This window comes from Daucus carota, chromosome 5 (genome assembly GCF_001625215.2).
Source record: "Daucus carota subsp. sativus chromosome 5, DH1 v3.0, whole genome shotgun sequence".
Lineage (NCBI taxonomy): Eukaryota > Viridiplantae > Streptophyta > Magnoliopsida > Apiales > Apiaceae > Daucus > Daucus carota.
This window is the reverse complement of record NC_030385.2, coordinates 7,714,702-7,731,468: the sequence shown is the minus strand read 5'-3', so window position 1 is coordinate 7,731,468 and position 16,767 is coordinate 7,714,702. Positions and strand designations below refer to the sequence as shown.

The following is a 16,767-nucleotide window of genomic DNA, read 5'->3' as shown; positions in this document are numbered from 1 at the left end:
ATGAGTTTTTAGTCTTCCATAAACATCATCAAGAGACATTTCTCCAAGATCAAGATTGTCTCTTATTGTAGTGACTTTCAAATCCCATTTTTCAGGAAGAGCTAGAAGAAATTTGAGGTTTGAGTCTTCAAGATCATATTCCTTGTCCACCAGAGATAAGTCATTCAACAGTTTGACAAATCTGTCATACAGATCTGTCAGTGACTCACCAGATTTTGAGTCAAAGTGCTCATACTCCTGTGTAAGGATTGTTTTTCTGTTTTTCTTAATGGCCTGAGTTCCTTGACATCTGATTTCCAGAGCATCCCAGATTTGTTTGGCAGTTTTGCACCCAATCACCCTATTAGACATTGCATTATCAAGGGCACTATGCAACAGATGCTTCACCTTTGCATCTTTACTGATAGATGAGATGTCCTCTGGAGTATAATCTTTCTTTTCTTTTGGAACCATCTTTTGAGGTTCATCTGCAATCCCAACAGAGAGCTTGGTGGGCATATGTGGTCCATCATAAATCCTGTCAAGGTATTCTGGATCAACAGAGTCTAAGAATATGATCATTCTTTCTTTCCAGACTGGATATTCAGATGCCTTAAGGATTGGAACTCTAAAGGATGAAGCTTGTGATTTTTCAGACATGATTGTGTTTAAGATCTCACTGTAGTAATCTTAACAGAGCTGGCTCTGATACCACTTGTTAGGTCCTATAAACTCACTATATAATATGATATAGTGACCACAATCTGTAACACAGTAAGACAATATAAGAAATTGTAATCAATAAACTCTTATATTCACAAAGCTTTGATGGTTACAAAAACCCTCTCAGTGATTTATATTGTATCACTAAGAGCTGCTAGGGTTCTAAACAATGTACTCGATAACTCAACTCCTATAGAGTAACCCTAATCTGTGTTTATATAGACACAGTTACAAAATCAATCTCTGATTCGATATCCTATAAATCTGCTATGAATTCTATCAATCAAAGATTGCTCCAGTTTTCTGTTTAGTTTCCATAGTCAGCAAATCACTCCTCCGCTTCTATCCTTCCTTGAAGTATATCCGCTTCTGAGCTCTTTCCACGTGTAAACTCTGACGAGTCTTGACTATGTAAACTCTGGTCAGACTTTATCAAACTCTGTCAGACTTTACTAAACTCTGTCAGACTTTACTAAACTCTGATCAGCTTCCAGATTAAACTCTGATGATTCCTGTTCTAAAACAAACTTTAAGAACATTAGTAATCATCAATTATATCTAACATGTTCATATATATATTTATTGGATGTGTTAGATAATTTTTTTACTTAGTTGAATAATTTTTTAATATTTAAGTTTTTAGAAAAATTAATTAAATATTGGGCCAACAAAATATATTTTTTGAGTATATATATATAGGGGGCTTCTCCTTGAGGATCCAACTAAAAAGTAACCTAGTAACTCTTCTAAGAGTTAAAAAAGACACGGCGCCAAAGACGGATGCATGAGCCAAAAAAGACACGGCATTAAAACACTTAAAACGGGAACACACGTGCTTGTCTTCAAAACTAATAAGTTCTGTAAACACTTATCACACAAGTTCTGTAGACACGTATTTATAAAAAATAAAAAAAGAAGAAGAATAAAAAAATACCGAATACCACAAATACATTGTCCTGTATTATTTTATACTTTTACATTTCCATGACATGTTTATTTTCTGATTTATAATATTTCACATTTTTTATTTGGTTATATAAATTAATTTGTAAGTATTTTAAATAAAAAAAATATTTATATTAATATTGTGAATATAATTTTTTTAAATAAAGTAGTTAAGGCTAAAAAACAAAGAACATAATTTTTTTAATTTTAAAATTTACATATTAAATATAAGAAATAAGAATAAATGTGTACCATTTTTGTATAAAAATTAAGAACAAAAAAAATCAATACAATGTCCTGTATTTTTTTGTCCTGTATTTTGTTATATATTTGGTATTTTATAAAAAAAATCAAAACAATGTCCTGTATTTTTTTGTCCTGTATTTTGTTATATATTTGATATTTTATAAGAAAAACCAATACAATGTCCTGTATTTTTTTTCCTGTATTTTGTCTTCAAACCTAAAGTTCTGTAAACAGGTACTACAAGTTCTGTACACAAGTATGAAATAAATATATTCAAAATAAAAATAAAAAAATAAAAAATATGCACAATAAAACTAATATAGTGTCCTGTACTTTCTTATACTGTATTTTTCTCAAATGTTTATTCATAATTTGTAATTTATTATGTTTTATGTTTTGTTATATAAATATGTTGTAATTTTATTAAATAGATAACATATTTTTATATATTTTATAAACATAATTTTTAAAATAGTGTCTTTAAAATTATTTAAAATACAGAACATAAGTTTTTCAGATATAGAAATTTAAAACAAACGAGCACCACTTTTGTTTAAAATATTAAAAAATAAGAAAAACGTAAAAAAAATAACAATACAATGTCCTGTATTTCTAATACAGTTTTTTTCTCCCATTTTCTGTTTTTATTTATGTATAATTTTTTTAGCATGTTAGGTATTTTTTTTTTCAATACAATTCTTTATGTATTTTTAATATAGGTAGTATAATACACACTAGAAACTAAAAATATGCATCACAAAAAATATAATATAAAAAAATAAAAAAATTAAGAATATGAAATATATAACCATGATAAAAAAAAAACTACGTGACTAAGTACTTAACGTTTAACGTTTATACATGTGCTTACTTAACGTTTATACATGCAACGTGCGTGAGAATTAGGTTTGCAGTTACATGCTTCCAACATACATGCATATGTTCTACGGTCCAGATTAAAAGTTACTAAGTTACTAGTTACTCGCTGAACTATACCCTATATATATATATATATATATATATATATATATATATATATATATATGTCACCATTATAACTAAAACAATCGCTAGAATGTGTTATAAATTAAGGGGGTCTGTTAGCCCAATTATCAAAATACTTATTAAAAAATGGGTTAAAGAGACATGTTTTTATAAAAATGTTAAAACATGTTATAATATATCATAAACTAAAGGCGCATGTAACAAATTTTTAATGCTTCAGTTTGTATATTTTCACACTTATCTTTTGTCTCTTATATTTAAATAAATGGAGAAACTCAATGAAATAAAAATTTATTTTGTAAGGACTATTATCGTTTATTTTTTTCAGCTAACTTTGTTAAAAAACATAATGTTATTATGTGATTTTTTTTAACATTGATATCAGCAACGTGCTCCTAATTTGGAGCTTGGAGTATATTCATGACTGCAGGCTAAGCAAATGTTGTACGAAGTTGGTCAATTTGTTGTGAGTTTACCCGGAAGTTAAAAGAGGGAAGTCAGTGATAATACACAAATAGCATGAAACCAAAAACTTCAAATACACAATATGTATAATGCATAATATAGATACACAAAGCGTCGAAAACATAAAATTCGTTATAGACAAAATAATAAATTATAGTATTTAACTCTAAGAATATTTATGTAGGGAAAACAACAATCACCCTGCTATAGCATGATCAATATGCTCATTCTGAAAATATCCACCATTCATTGCAGGTTGTAAACAGAGCACGTGCAGCAGCAGTAAAGTTAAGGATGCAGAGAGTTCATCATGCACATGTATGACTACGAGTATCAATCTGGTCAACGCCGCCGAGTGCAACAGTAAAGTTAACGCATGTTGTCTAAAGGAGTGTTTGCTGACTAAGCCAAGTTGCTTTTTAATATTAACACATGGACCCCACCTATTGCAGTGTTTCTTTTCATGCAGAAGGAATGTAACGTTAATAAAATAGAGCTGTTGATACCAACTTTCTCATTTTAATTATGATGAAGGGATTAATCTCAACAACGGTGGAAATATATGGATTTAGTTTGGACATCATTTTAATTAGTTTTTTATTTTTTATTTCGAAATAATGATGTTATGTAGTAATTTTTGAATTCGGTGTGCTTCATATTTTATGTAATTTTAATTTTTAATCAAATTTGGTGTGTTTCATCTTTTCCCTCTCAAATGTGGTGATCATTTCCCTTCTATTCAATATACTGTGGATCAGTAGATTCAATCTACCTTGGAGTTGTTTGAACAGGAACTTCATTGTAAAGCCAATAACAGTACTCCTTAGAATAACATACACGAGAACAAACAAGTTTGATAAGATTGCTTAGTATTGGAGAAAATCTACAACACAAGTTCTTTACTGAGGTGGAAGAAAGAGAATTTAAATATTACTCCTATATTTGCCTAGGTGGAGGCGACAAAAAACCTTCAAGGTTGTTTACGTTAAAGTTGCTCTTAGTCACACACAAAGTGTTTCCTAAGAAAAACACTGGGGATAAGGTTACAACTATACATTGGACAAGATTATAATAAAGCAACCTACATGTAGCTGTGTAACACTTCCAAGCATTAACAAGAATAAAAAAAGAAGAGGAACACATAAACTGCATTTAAAGTGCTATCATTAGAGTAAGTCCTACATGTAGCTGTGTAACACTTCCAAGCATTAACAAGAATAAAAAAAGAAGAGGAACACATAAACTGCATTTAAAGTGCTATCATTAGAGTAAGTCCTACATGTAGCTGTGTAACACTTCCAAGCATTAACAAGAATAAAAAAAGAAGAGGAACACATAAACTGCATTTAGAGTGCTTTAATTGTGACACTAGGGAATTAGAGTAAGCAAGTAGCCACCAAATATTGATTTACAAGTATTAACATGAATGTAATGCTGATCTCTGATCATCTTCTAACCACAATCATGTCACGAGGCCGGGGGTTCTGATGAGCCAAGTTCCTATCTGGATGGTGAATGGGCTGGTCAAATTCATCATGAAGAACAGAAATAGAATCCAGTGTAAGAGGACCATAGCTAGCATATCCAATCTTGGTCCTAGTTCCCACAAAATAGTCAATATCTGTATTGACCAGGTGAGTATTATACTTGACTCCTGGAGCATAATTGTCTCTTAAAAAAGCTCTAATATCCTTGTCCCCTAGGAAGAATGGGGTGCTTACATCCAGAGTCTTCTTGAAGTAGTTTACCTTGTAGTTATTCTCAGCAATGAGAGCATGCTTTGCAAATTGATGCATCATTAAATCTTCTGTGCTCTTGCTCCCACAGCTTGGCCACATCAGTTTTAGTTTTTCTAGAGCCACAGGGTCCAAGGCATTAATTTCCTACAAAGGTAATATGATTATTAGAAAGTATCCCTACATATGTAACAAAGTGTTAAATCAATGAAGTTTGTACCTGTTCAGCACGGGTAAAATCAGCAAAAGTTGGTTGAACATTAACCAGATGGGATACAAATGGTGAGTTACTCTTTAAGATAGCACACCAGTACCCATGAATAGAGACATCAAACCTCCTTTGATTGACAGATAGTCTCAAGTCATATCTAAGAGCTGGAAATTGTATTCATCAATGTATCTATGTGCATTGTATTCATCAATGTATCTATGTGCACATGTGTGTCTACAAAAATTCAGATTATCAAGTAACATACGTTCTGATGGAGGAGTAGCAGAGATGGGTGTTGTCCGATAATTCCGCCTTTGTATGAGAATCCTTTCTTACCTAGTATTTAAACTTAAAGAAGTTATATAACATACAACTGTCAAGATTATTTAAAGAAGTAATGAACTCTATGAGTTTGCAGCATTCCATCCAGCATGCCAACAGAATTAACAAGTATAGCTCAACCTATTTCATCTACATTTAAAACATGTAAACCAAGTTTTTGACTAAATAGAGTATGCAATACAGAGGAGTCTACTGAAAGTATTGGCCCAAATGAATAGAACTTACACAACAAGGCTCAAAGTATAAACTGAATCATGTTCTGCTTTTCAAAACACAACTCGATGAAATCAAAATCTACAAATTAAACTAAAATCTATCTGCAACTCGTCCTGTGGACTCAGCATAATCACCATAAAAAACGAAGAAGTTGACTCAAAAGCAAGAATTGTAATTCGATTTAAAACGACTCATGCGATTAAACAAAACCAAAAGAAATAACAGAGAACATTATACGTTAATCAGGACTGAAAAACAATTCAACTGACTCTGTAAAAGACTCCACCAGATCACAACTCTAACAATGCAACCGCTCTACTCAGTGCCTGAATCGAGCAAAACACAGCAATCATATAAACCTAGCCGCAAAATCACAAAAGACCGCAGGACTGACTCGAAACAGACTCGGCGACTCAGGACCTTTGAACTGTAATTCGATTAAAAACGACTCAGGCGACTAAACAAAATCAAAAGAAAGGCAACACAAAGAACATTAACCACAACACTCAGTAACTAAAACAAAACAACTGAGTCAGTAAAAGACTCCATCAGATCACAACTCTAACAAATGCAACCGCTCTACTCAGTGCCTGATTCGAGCAAAATACAGCAATCATATAAACCTAGCTAGCTTAATCTAAATAAACCGAGCCACGACTCAATACTAGCACATGAACGCCGCAAAAACGCAAAATACAAACTCGGATCAATGATAAAATTCTCAATAAACACAAAATAATAGAGTTAGTACGATTTGCTATAAGAAACAAAAGCAGAGAATATGTCAGTATTAGACTCCATCAGATCACAACTCTAACAAATGCAACCGCTCTACTCAGTGCCTGATTCGAGCAAAATACAGCAATCATATAAACCTAGCTATATTAATCTAAATAAACCGAGCCACAACTCAATACTAGCACATGAATGCCGCAAAAACGCAAAATACAAACTCGGATGAATGATAAAATTCTCAATAAACACAAAAGGGGCTGGTTACATGTACACAATTGTACAGGAAAGGTAGGTGTACACCATCAGTGACTTGAAGTTACTGACGGTGTGCATTAAATGAAGTACATCAGTGACATGATCTTCCGGACGCATGAAAAAAATATTAAATAGCCACGTCAGTGACTTCAAGTCACTAATCAGTGACTAGAAGTCACTGATGTTGAGCGAAAAACCTAAAATGTCGGTATTATCCCTCTCACCTTCAGTGACATGAGATCACTGATGTTGCATTTAATTTACATCAGCCAACAATGTACCAACACCCCAACTACCTAGTAAAAAAATCATAAATAAGGTCACTGATGAAATGAAATCGTTATATTAGCTCTCAAGACTAGAGCGGTGGAAATTTTTTTAAGTAAAGAACATCAATAATTTCAAGTCACTGTTATAGTTTTGGGGATATCCGTGACCTTAAGTCACTGATGAAAACGTGGAAAATTTAAGTAAAGAACATTAGTGAGCTGAAGTCACTAATGCGTAATCTTGGAAAAAATTCTAAGTGAAAAAAATCAGTACCTTCAAGTCACTGTTGTAATTTTGGAGATTGATTTAGAGGTTTGGAAAGAATCTCAAGTAACAAATAAGCGACACGGGAAAAAAAAATTCCAAGTAAATACTAGTGACTTCAAGTCACTCACATGATTTTAAGTAAAACTTAAAAAATGTTGATTTTTGTTTAGCATTTGATTAACATAAGATATAGGAGCTTAGTTATATCTATAATTAACGAAAAAAACTAAGTTCGTGATTTTTTAAGAACAATAATAAAGTGAAAAGGATGGAACTTTGCACAAGTTCAACACAACACATATTATCTTTTCAATTTAGATGATTATTTTGCTTAACATAAAAACTCATCACTTATAACTAATAATATAATTTATATTTTTTATTATCATCCAGACATATTTTTGAAAAATAATTTTACTTACAAATAACCAAAATACAAGTCAAACCACTAGTTGACTGTTAAAATATCAAACGAAAAAGAATTATTTTTTTCTAAAACTTTTTTAATATCATCAAAATATATAAATCTTGACATCCGTACGGTTGGATCATCCAGAAATATTTTTTTAAAAATGTAAGCAGTAATACATGATAAAACACTAGATGCTTCTACAAGTCAAACAACTAGTTGACTGCTAAACTCTCCATCCAAATAAAATTATTTTTTTCTGAAACTTTTTTAATATCATCAAAATATATAAATCTTCACATCCGTACGGTTGGATCATCCAGAAATATTTTTTAAAAAATATAAGCTGTAATACATGATAAAACACTAGATGCTAGTACAAGTCAAACCACTATTTGACTGCTAAACTTTCCATCCAAATAAAATTATTTTTTTATGAATTTTTTTTATATCATCAAAATATATAAATATACACATCCGTACGGTTGGATCATCCAGAAATATTTTTTCAAAAATGTAAACTATAATACATGATAAAACACTAGATGCTAGTACAAGTCAAACCACTAGTTGACAGCTAAACTCTCCATCCATATAAAATTATTTTTTTATGAATTTTTTTTTAATATCATCAAAATATATAAATCTCTACATCCGTACGGTTGGATCATCCAGAAATATTTTTTAAAAAATGTAAGCAGTAATACATGATAAAACACTAGATGCTGGTACAAGTCAAACCACTAGTTGACTGCTAAACTCTCCATCCAAATAAAATTATTTTTTTATGATTTTTTTTATATCATCAAAATATATAAATCTCCACATTCGTACGGTTGGATCATCCAGAAATATTTTTTAAAAAATATAAGTTGTAATACATGATAAAACACTAGATGCTAGCACAAGTCAAACCACTAGTTGACTGCTAAACTCTCCATCTAAATAAAATTATTTTTTTATTAACTTTTTTTTATATCATCAAAATATATAATTCGTATGGTTGGATCATCCAGAAATATTTTTTAAAAAATGTAAGTTGTAATACATGATAAAACACTAGATGCTAGTACAAGTCAAACCACTAGTTGACTGCTAAACTCTCCATTCAAATAAAATTATTTTTTTCTGAAACTTTTTTAATATCATCAAAATATATAAATCTTGACATCCGTACGGTTGGATCATCCAGAAATATTTTTTTAAAAATATAAGCTGTAATACATGATAAAACACTAGATGTCAGTACAAGTCAAACCACTAGTTGACTGCTAAACTCTCCATCCAAATAAAATTATTTTTTTATGAAATTTTTTTTATATCATCAAAATATATAAATCTCCACATCCGTATAGCTAGATCATCCAAAAATATTTTTAAAAAAATGTAAGCAGTAATCTATACTATACTATAATAAGCCATCATGAGTATAATTTGTAGTCGTACAAACTTTTGGTTTGGTCATCTCCTTTATAACTACAAGTCTGTCACATGTAAAATTCTCTTACTCTTACAATATTAAAGAGTTTTATATGGTTCAAATTACAAACACTTGTGATGTAATACAAGATAAAAACTCCACCATTATTCTTTTTAAATATAATTTATATATAATTTATATACTATATTATAATAAACCGATATTGGTATAATTCGTAGTCGTCCAAAAAATGTAATCAGTTGGTAAATATAATATGGTTAAAATCCGATTCATTAATACTAAAATACTAATAAGATGATGTTAAAATTTAAATTATAATTAATAAATTACGAATTTTATACCCGCACGTGCTTCGCACGGGTTAAAGGCTAGTACATGATAAAACACTAGATGCTTCTACAAGTCAAACCACTAATTGATTGCTAAACTCTCCATCCAAATAAAATTATTTTTTTCTAAAACTTTTTTAATATCATCAAAATATATAAATTTCCACATCCGTACGGTTGGATGATCCAGAAATATTTTTTTTAAAAAATGTAAGCAGTAATACATGATAAAACACTAGATGCAAATACAAGTCAAACCACTAGTTGACTGCTAAACTCTCCATCCAAATAAAATTATTTTTTTCTGAAACTTTTTTAATATCATCAAAATATATAAATCTTTAAATCCGTACGGTTAGATCATCCAAAAATATTTTTAAGAAAATGTAAGCAGTAATACATGATAAAACACTAGATGCTTCTACAAGTCAAACCACTAGTTGACTGCTAAACTCTCCATCCAAATATAATTATTTTTTTCTGAAACTTTTTTAATATTATCAAAATATATAAATCTTCACATCCGTACGGTTGTATCATCCAGAAATATTTTTTAAAAAATATAAACAGTAATACATGATAAAACACTTGATGTTAGTACAAGTCAAACCACTAGTTAACTGCTAAACTCTCCATCCAAATAAAATTATTTTTTTCTGAAACTTTTTTAATATCATCAAAATATATAAATCTTTAAATCCGTACGGTTGGATCATCCAAAAATATTTTAAAAAAAATATAAGCAGTAATACATGATAAAACACTAGTTGTTAGTACAAGTCAAACCACTAGTTGACTGCTAAACTCTCCATCCAAATATAATTATTTTTTTCTGGAACTTTTTTAATATCATCAAAATATATAAATCTTCACATCCGTATCGTTGGATCATCCAGAAATATTTTTTAAAAAATGTAAGCAGTAATACATGATAAAACACTAGATGCTAGTAGAAGTCAAACCACTAGTTGACTGCTAAACTCTCCATTCAAATAAAATTATTTTTTTCTGAAACTTTTTTAATATCATCAAAATATATAAATCTTTAAATCCGTACGGTTGGATGATCCAAAAATATTTTTAAAAAAATGTAAGCAGTAATACATGATAAAATACTAGATGCTAGTACAAGTCAAACCACTAGTTGACTGCTAAACTCTCCATCCAAATATAATTATTTTTTTCTGAAACTTTTTAAATATCGTTAAAATATATAAATTTTCACATCCGTACAGTTGAATCATCTAGAAATATATTTTAAAAAATGTAAACAGTGACACATGATAAAACACTAGATGCAAGTACAAGTCAAACCACTAGTTGACTGCTAAACTCTCCATCCAAATAAAATTATTTTTTTCTGAAACTTTATAATATCATCAAAATATATAAATCTTCTCATCTGTAAGGTTGGATCATCTAGAAATATATTTTAAAAAATGTAAATAGTAATACGTGATAAAACACTAGTTGCTACTCCCAGTCAAACCACTAGTTGAGACAAATCTTTCCATCCAAATAAAATTATGTTTTTCTGAAACTTTTTTAGTATCATCAAAATATATAAATTTTCACATCCGTACGGTTGGATTATCCAGAATATTTTTTTAAAAATGTAAGCAGTAATACATGATAAAACACTAGATCCTAGTATAAGTCAAACCACTAGTTGACTGCTAAACTCTCCATCCAAATTAAATTATTTTTTATGAAGCTTTTTTTATATCATCAAAATATATAAATCTCCACATCCGTACGGTTGGATCATCTAGAAATATTTTTTAAAAAAATGTAAGCAGTGATACATGATAAAACACTAGATGCTAGTACAAGTCAAACACTAGTTGACTGCTAATCTCTTCAACCAAATAAAATTATTTTTTTATAAAACATTTTTAATATCATCAAAATATATAAATCTCCACATCTGTACGGTTGGATCATCCAGAAATATTTTTAAAAAAATGTAAGCAGTAATACATGATAAAACACTAGATACTAGTATAACTCAAAACACTAGTTGACTGCTGAAATCTCAATCCAGATATAATTATTTTTTCCTGAAACTTCTTTTTAATTAGCATCAAAATATATACATCTTCACATCCATACGGTTAGATCATTGATCAATATTTTTTAAAAATGTAAAGAGCAATACATGATAAAGTACACGATAATAGTACAAGTCAAACAAACCACTACTTGACTGCTAAAATCTCAATACAAATACAAATAGAGTTATTTTTTTTCTTCTGAAATTCTTATAATATCACTGATACATTTAGACCTTAACAACCGTAAGTACGGATCATTTAGTAAAAATGTAAATAACATTGTACACATCAGGGACTTGAACTCACTGTTGTTATTAATGTATACACCATCAAGGACTTGAAATCACTGTTGTTATTAATGCGGTAAGGGTATTGATAGGAAAAGAAATTATAGAGGGGACATCAGTGATATAAAATCACTGATCAGTGACTTTAAGTCACTAATGTACGCAACCAGCACCGTAGATCTCACTCAACCAACGATCACGATTTGTTGGTTGTAAAAGTGGGCTGTACAATTATGTACATTTAATTTCCCCAACACAAAATAATAGAGTTAGTACGATTTGCTATAAGAAACAAAAGCAGAGAATATGAATTCTTACTTTACGAAAAGCAGTTGACATAGGTGACATAGCTAGAGCCTAGAGCATGGAAATGAAAGGCGTTCTTGGTTTGAAGACGATGCAAATGGAATTGAAGAAGATGCAACTGATTTCCCCCCCAAATCCATATTTATATAACAGCAAAAAAAAACCGGTTCGCAGTAAACCGCCAGTTGCCGGTTGTTTTGTAAATTTTAAACAATATTTTCATAAAATAAGATGTGAAATTATTTACTAATTATTTGTTCTTCTCGATTAATCTCAGAAAATAAGATGTTATATTATTTATTAACTTGCTTGAAAAGAAATACGTACAGTTTGACACTTAAATATTCTACTGATTCATTCTATCCTACTTTTTTGTGTAAATCACACAGTAAAAATGTGCATAATAATTGCACTTTTTCCTTGTGATTTAAAATTAAGCCACTAAAATTTTCCTGTGTTTCCAAAAATTAATTTAATATTTAATTATATAAAGGTGAAGATGCAATTTGTATATTATCATTTGGAAGTTTTAAAAATCTAAAAATATTAGTATATTCATAAAGTTATAATTAAACTTATTAAGTGTATTTTGGTTTAACAATATTTTCATGTGAATAAATTTTCAAAATTTAATTAATATTAATAAATATAATATTTTCAATTTTCAATTTAATATTAATTTATTTTCTCTTCTAATAATATATATGATGAATTCATCCCAACTGTCTCCACAATTTTTATAACAACACAGAGACATAAAGAATCCTTTATCTTTTACAAATATATTAGTCATAAAGAATCCTTTATTATTTTTAAATAAATATACTAGTCTGCTGAAGGTGGGCTGAGGGGGCTTCATCCCTTGGAGTAAACAGCTTGAACAACCCTGCAACATAGCATACACAAGCCAATAACAACACATACTGGGTACCTACTACAACACCTTTAATGTAACAAAATTATGAAATTCTAAAATTTAAATATTGCATTTCCAAACAAAATAAAACAAAAAATCAATTAAAACTTGGCTTTCATTCAATAATATATAACATCCAACAAAATCATCCATATAACATCCCAACATCATCATCCAGTAATAAACAACTAACATCATTTCAACGCTTTTAACAGAAGTTAAAACAAGCAATATTATCCATTAGACTTAGCGAACTTAGAACGCAACATCATAAATTTAAGAACTAGCTCAAAAGGTACTGAATGTCCAAAAGTTCAGTTTGGCACGACCTTCTGGTTAACCTTGGCATCCACTTCATCGTCCACCCTCATGTTCAGCTTCTCCGCACTTTGGCAGCAAGTTCCTCGCATATCTTTTTGTCAGCTCCTGTATGTACGAATCTATTCGAGCCTGAGTGGGATTTTTTCGCAGACTTCACGTCATGTCTGCCTATTAGTCAATCCGGAGCACGCGATTTTTGCCAGCCGAAACTAGTTCCTCAAAACCATCAAGTCCGTCTGATGACTTTAGTTTTTCTTAATCGTATCTTACAAAATAAACGTTGGTCAACATATATATTTTTTGCATCGACTCGGAAGATAAAATATATATTAAATGGATTGACCAGGACATATTTTACTTATGATTCTGAGTTTCATCACATCAGAATTAGGCTTGTATTTTGCATTCAGGTTTGCGAGTAAGGGTTTTAGTAAAAACTTCTGCATCCGATGACTTGTGATCTGGCCTTCTCTTTTACTAGCAAAAATAATAAACACTGTATATAAATTGAATAGCAGATTGTCAGACTCTACTTACCGAAACATCATATTTTGACAAATTTGCTACTTAAGTATATATGCCAAATGCATGCCCTATGTATGGTAATGGCCTACTACCCCTAAGAATGATTCCATAACTTTGACACTATCTTTGACAACAAACTGAGATAGCTAGGAGACTCAATCCACAGATTATTTGAGTGGGTACATCATAGTACAACTTTGAAACACATTCCAGTCAAATACTTCGATATGACTATAAATGATGCATTATATGACATAATGCATATATATAACATAATAGTTCCGAGAAAAATATCAATCAAACAAGAATATTACCGTGTCACATCCCACATTTTGCCTTGCCTTTTAATACAAAATACTTGTACCGTGCCCAAAATTATACAACTACGCAACCCATTTTATAGTGTCCAACTTCTATTCTTGAGAAAAAAAATTTGTACAACAGCACGTTAGCATTTTAAAACTGCACCAGTGAAAGAGATGTAGTACTGCTTGCAATTTTATTGGTTACCGAAATAAATAAATAAATCTGATCAAATAAAGTTAAATTTTCACAAACAAAGCAAATTAAAAGTCTATTAGCAAACAAGAGAACTCCAGATAATACAAGCACTCCTTAATCCTTGAGCACAATATTGGACATGTCCCTACTAGACCTGTTATATTTCATGTGGCTCCTAACGAGTTGCCCGGCCGCAATAGCAGACATCAAGGACAGCTCCCCAGCCAAAACTGAACCAGCTATTATGGTGGCCAAGAGCCTAGAGTTTGAACCAGGGGACTCCTTGTTTGCACCCTTTACTCCAAGCAGGTTCAAGCAAGCAGATTGAGATGCTAATTGTGTTCCACCTCCGACAGTTCCAACCTGATAATAGAAAATACCTTGATTAACATTCACCTTTTTCGCGATTCATTCTGGGGGACGAACCAGTTTTTAAGAACATTCAAGTTTAAACACAAGAATGGCCTCGAAAATTTTTAAGGTCTAAAACTGAACAAGCGAATAGCGTTAAGCTGTTGCTACAGTGACCACAGTAACCTCATACCAAAATTCGACCACTGGCTGAATTTTTAGCTGCTAAAGACCGACTTGATATAATGCAGACTGACAAGCGTGGATAATATACTATAAAGAAACAGGGTAGAGTACCTCAATGCAAGGCATGGTGACAGAAATGTGAAGATCTCTTCCATTGTTGACGGCCTCCATCATGGTTATACAGTGAGAACTTTCAATATTTTGTGCTGGATCCTGTCCAGTGGCTATAAAAATTGCAGATACGATATTGGCAGCATGGGCATTAAAGCCACCAAGAGAACCAGCAATGGCTGAACCAGTCAGATTCTTGAGCATATTAAGCTCTACAAGGGCAGATACAGTGGTTTTCAGCACTTTCTTCACAACATCCTCAGTTATCATTGCCTCACAGACAACAGATTTTCCTCTCCCCTCGATCCAATTGACAGCAGCTGGTTTCTTATCGGAACAAAAGTTACCTGACCATTAAGAGAAAGCACACACAAGAAAAAATGAATACAGATCAAAGTTATACAGCAGTGATATATTAAAAAGATAGCTACAAAGCCACCAGTAAATGTTGCTAGTAATAAAACACGTGCTGACAAAGCTAAAACCATGCACCGACTCATTAAAGTGGGCAAAATAATTGATGAAGTCATGTAGAGTACTGTTTTTATATAGTGATATAAGGCGGCATTTGCCATTCTGACTACAAAAGACAACTAAAGTCGTCTGTATGTAAATCAGCCTTGGACATTACATGTAAAGATAAAAGAGGCGTACAGAATTACTTCGTTAGTGAGAGGATTTTAACCCCTTGGGTGGGTAAAGAACTCATTGCTTACACGAGTAAAATTCATATATATTACCTCAAAACCCCAAGAGAAATTTCATTTGAATACACTCGTTAATCCATTAAAGTGCACAAGTACTATCGAAATGAGTAAATTTAGGAGTTCAGAATTAGTAGTTCTAAAAGTTTGATCCACCCAAATACCCACTTAGCAAGAAAGGAAAGAAATTTAATCCATTTATGCACCTAGTCAACCCACCCCCACTAGATATCTATCTTATTCTGCTAGACAATACTATATCTATAAGAACTCCATTAGGTAAAAGTATAACAACGCACCAGATATGCCGATCACTTCCATGTCGGGGAAATCACATTGAAGAAAATCCAGGACATTTTGGACCCCCTTTGAAACCATGTTCATCCCCATTGCATCCCCAGTGCTACAGCTAAATCTGATGTAAAGATTCTTTCCTGCCATTGAGCATTGAAGGCGTTGCAGTCTCGCAAATCTGCTGGATCTGAAACCACAAGATTCAGATCAGACACAAGATTCCCATCTAAACACAATGTACATATCAAACATTACCAATATTTAAAAACTAAAAACCATCTTAACATAATAATAGCTCCCAAATCATCACCATGTTAAACAATGATTACCTTAATCAAAATCATAGCAACTAGACATTATAACCAAATCACAAGTCATTACCCAAATATACAAAATGCTACAATCAAAATCACTGATTTGTCAAAGCATCTTCCACACAAACATAAGGTATTCACAATGAGCAATGTATACATGAAAAGCCAAAAAATATTAAATGTACAAAATAATATAATTTTGATGATTATGATTTACCATTTAATTAAAAGACTATATATGTAACACAATTATGTATGAAGGAAAAATTTATATAAAAGAATATTTAAAAATGAAAAGCGGGAGATTGAAATTAACCCTGATT

General features: G+C 31.0%; 1 protein-coding gene across 1 annotated transcript; it reads right to left on the bottom strand.

Moving 5' to 3' along the window:
* Window positions 1-14,498: 14,498 nt before the first annotated feature.
* LOC108221269 (3-hydroxy-3-methylglutaryl-coenzyme A reductase 2) lies at window positions 14,499-16,341 on the bottom strand. The gene is made up of 3 exons (XM_064078825.1): window positions 16,136-16,341; window positions 15,133-15,479; window positions 14,499-14,847 (listed from the first exon to the last, which is right to left on the bottom strand). Exons 1-3 carry the CDS (start codon window positions 16,275-16,277, stop codon window positions 14,599-14,601), a joined length of 738 nt encoding a protein of 245 aa, XP_063934895.1. The 5' UTR covers window positions 16,278-16,341; the 3' UTR covers window positions 14,499-14,598.
* Between the last annotated feature and the right edge of the window lie 426 nt (window positions 16,342-16,767).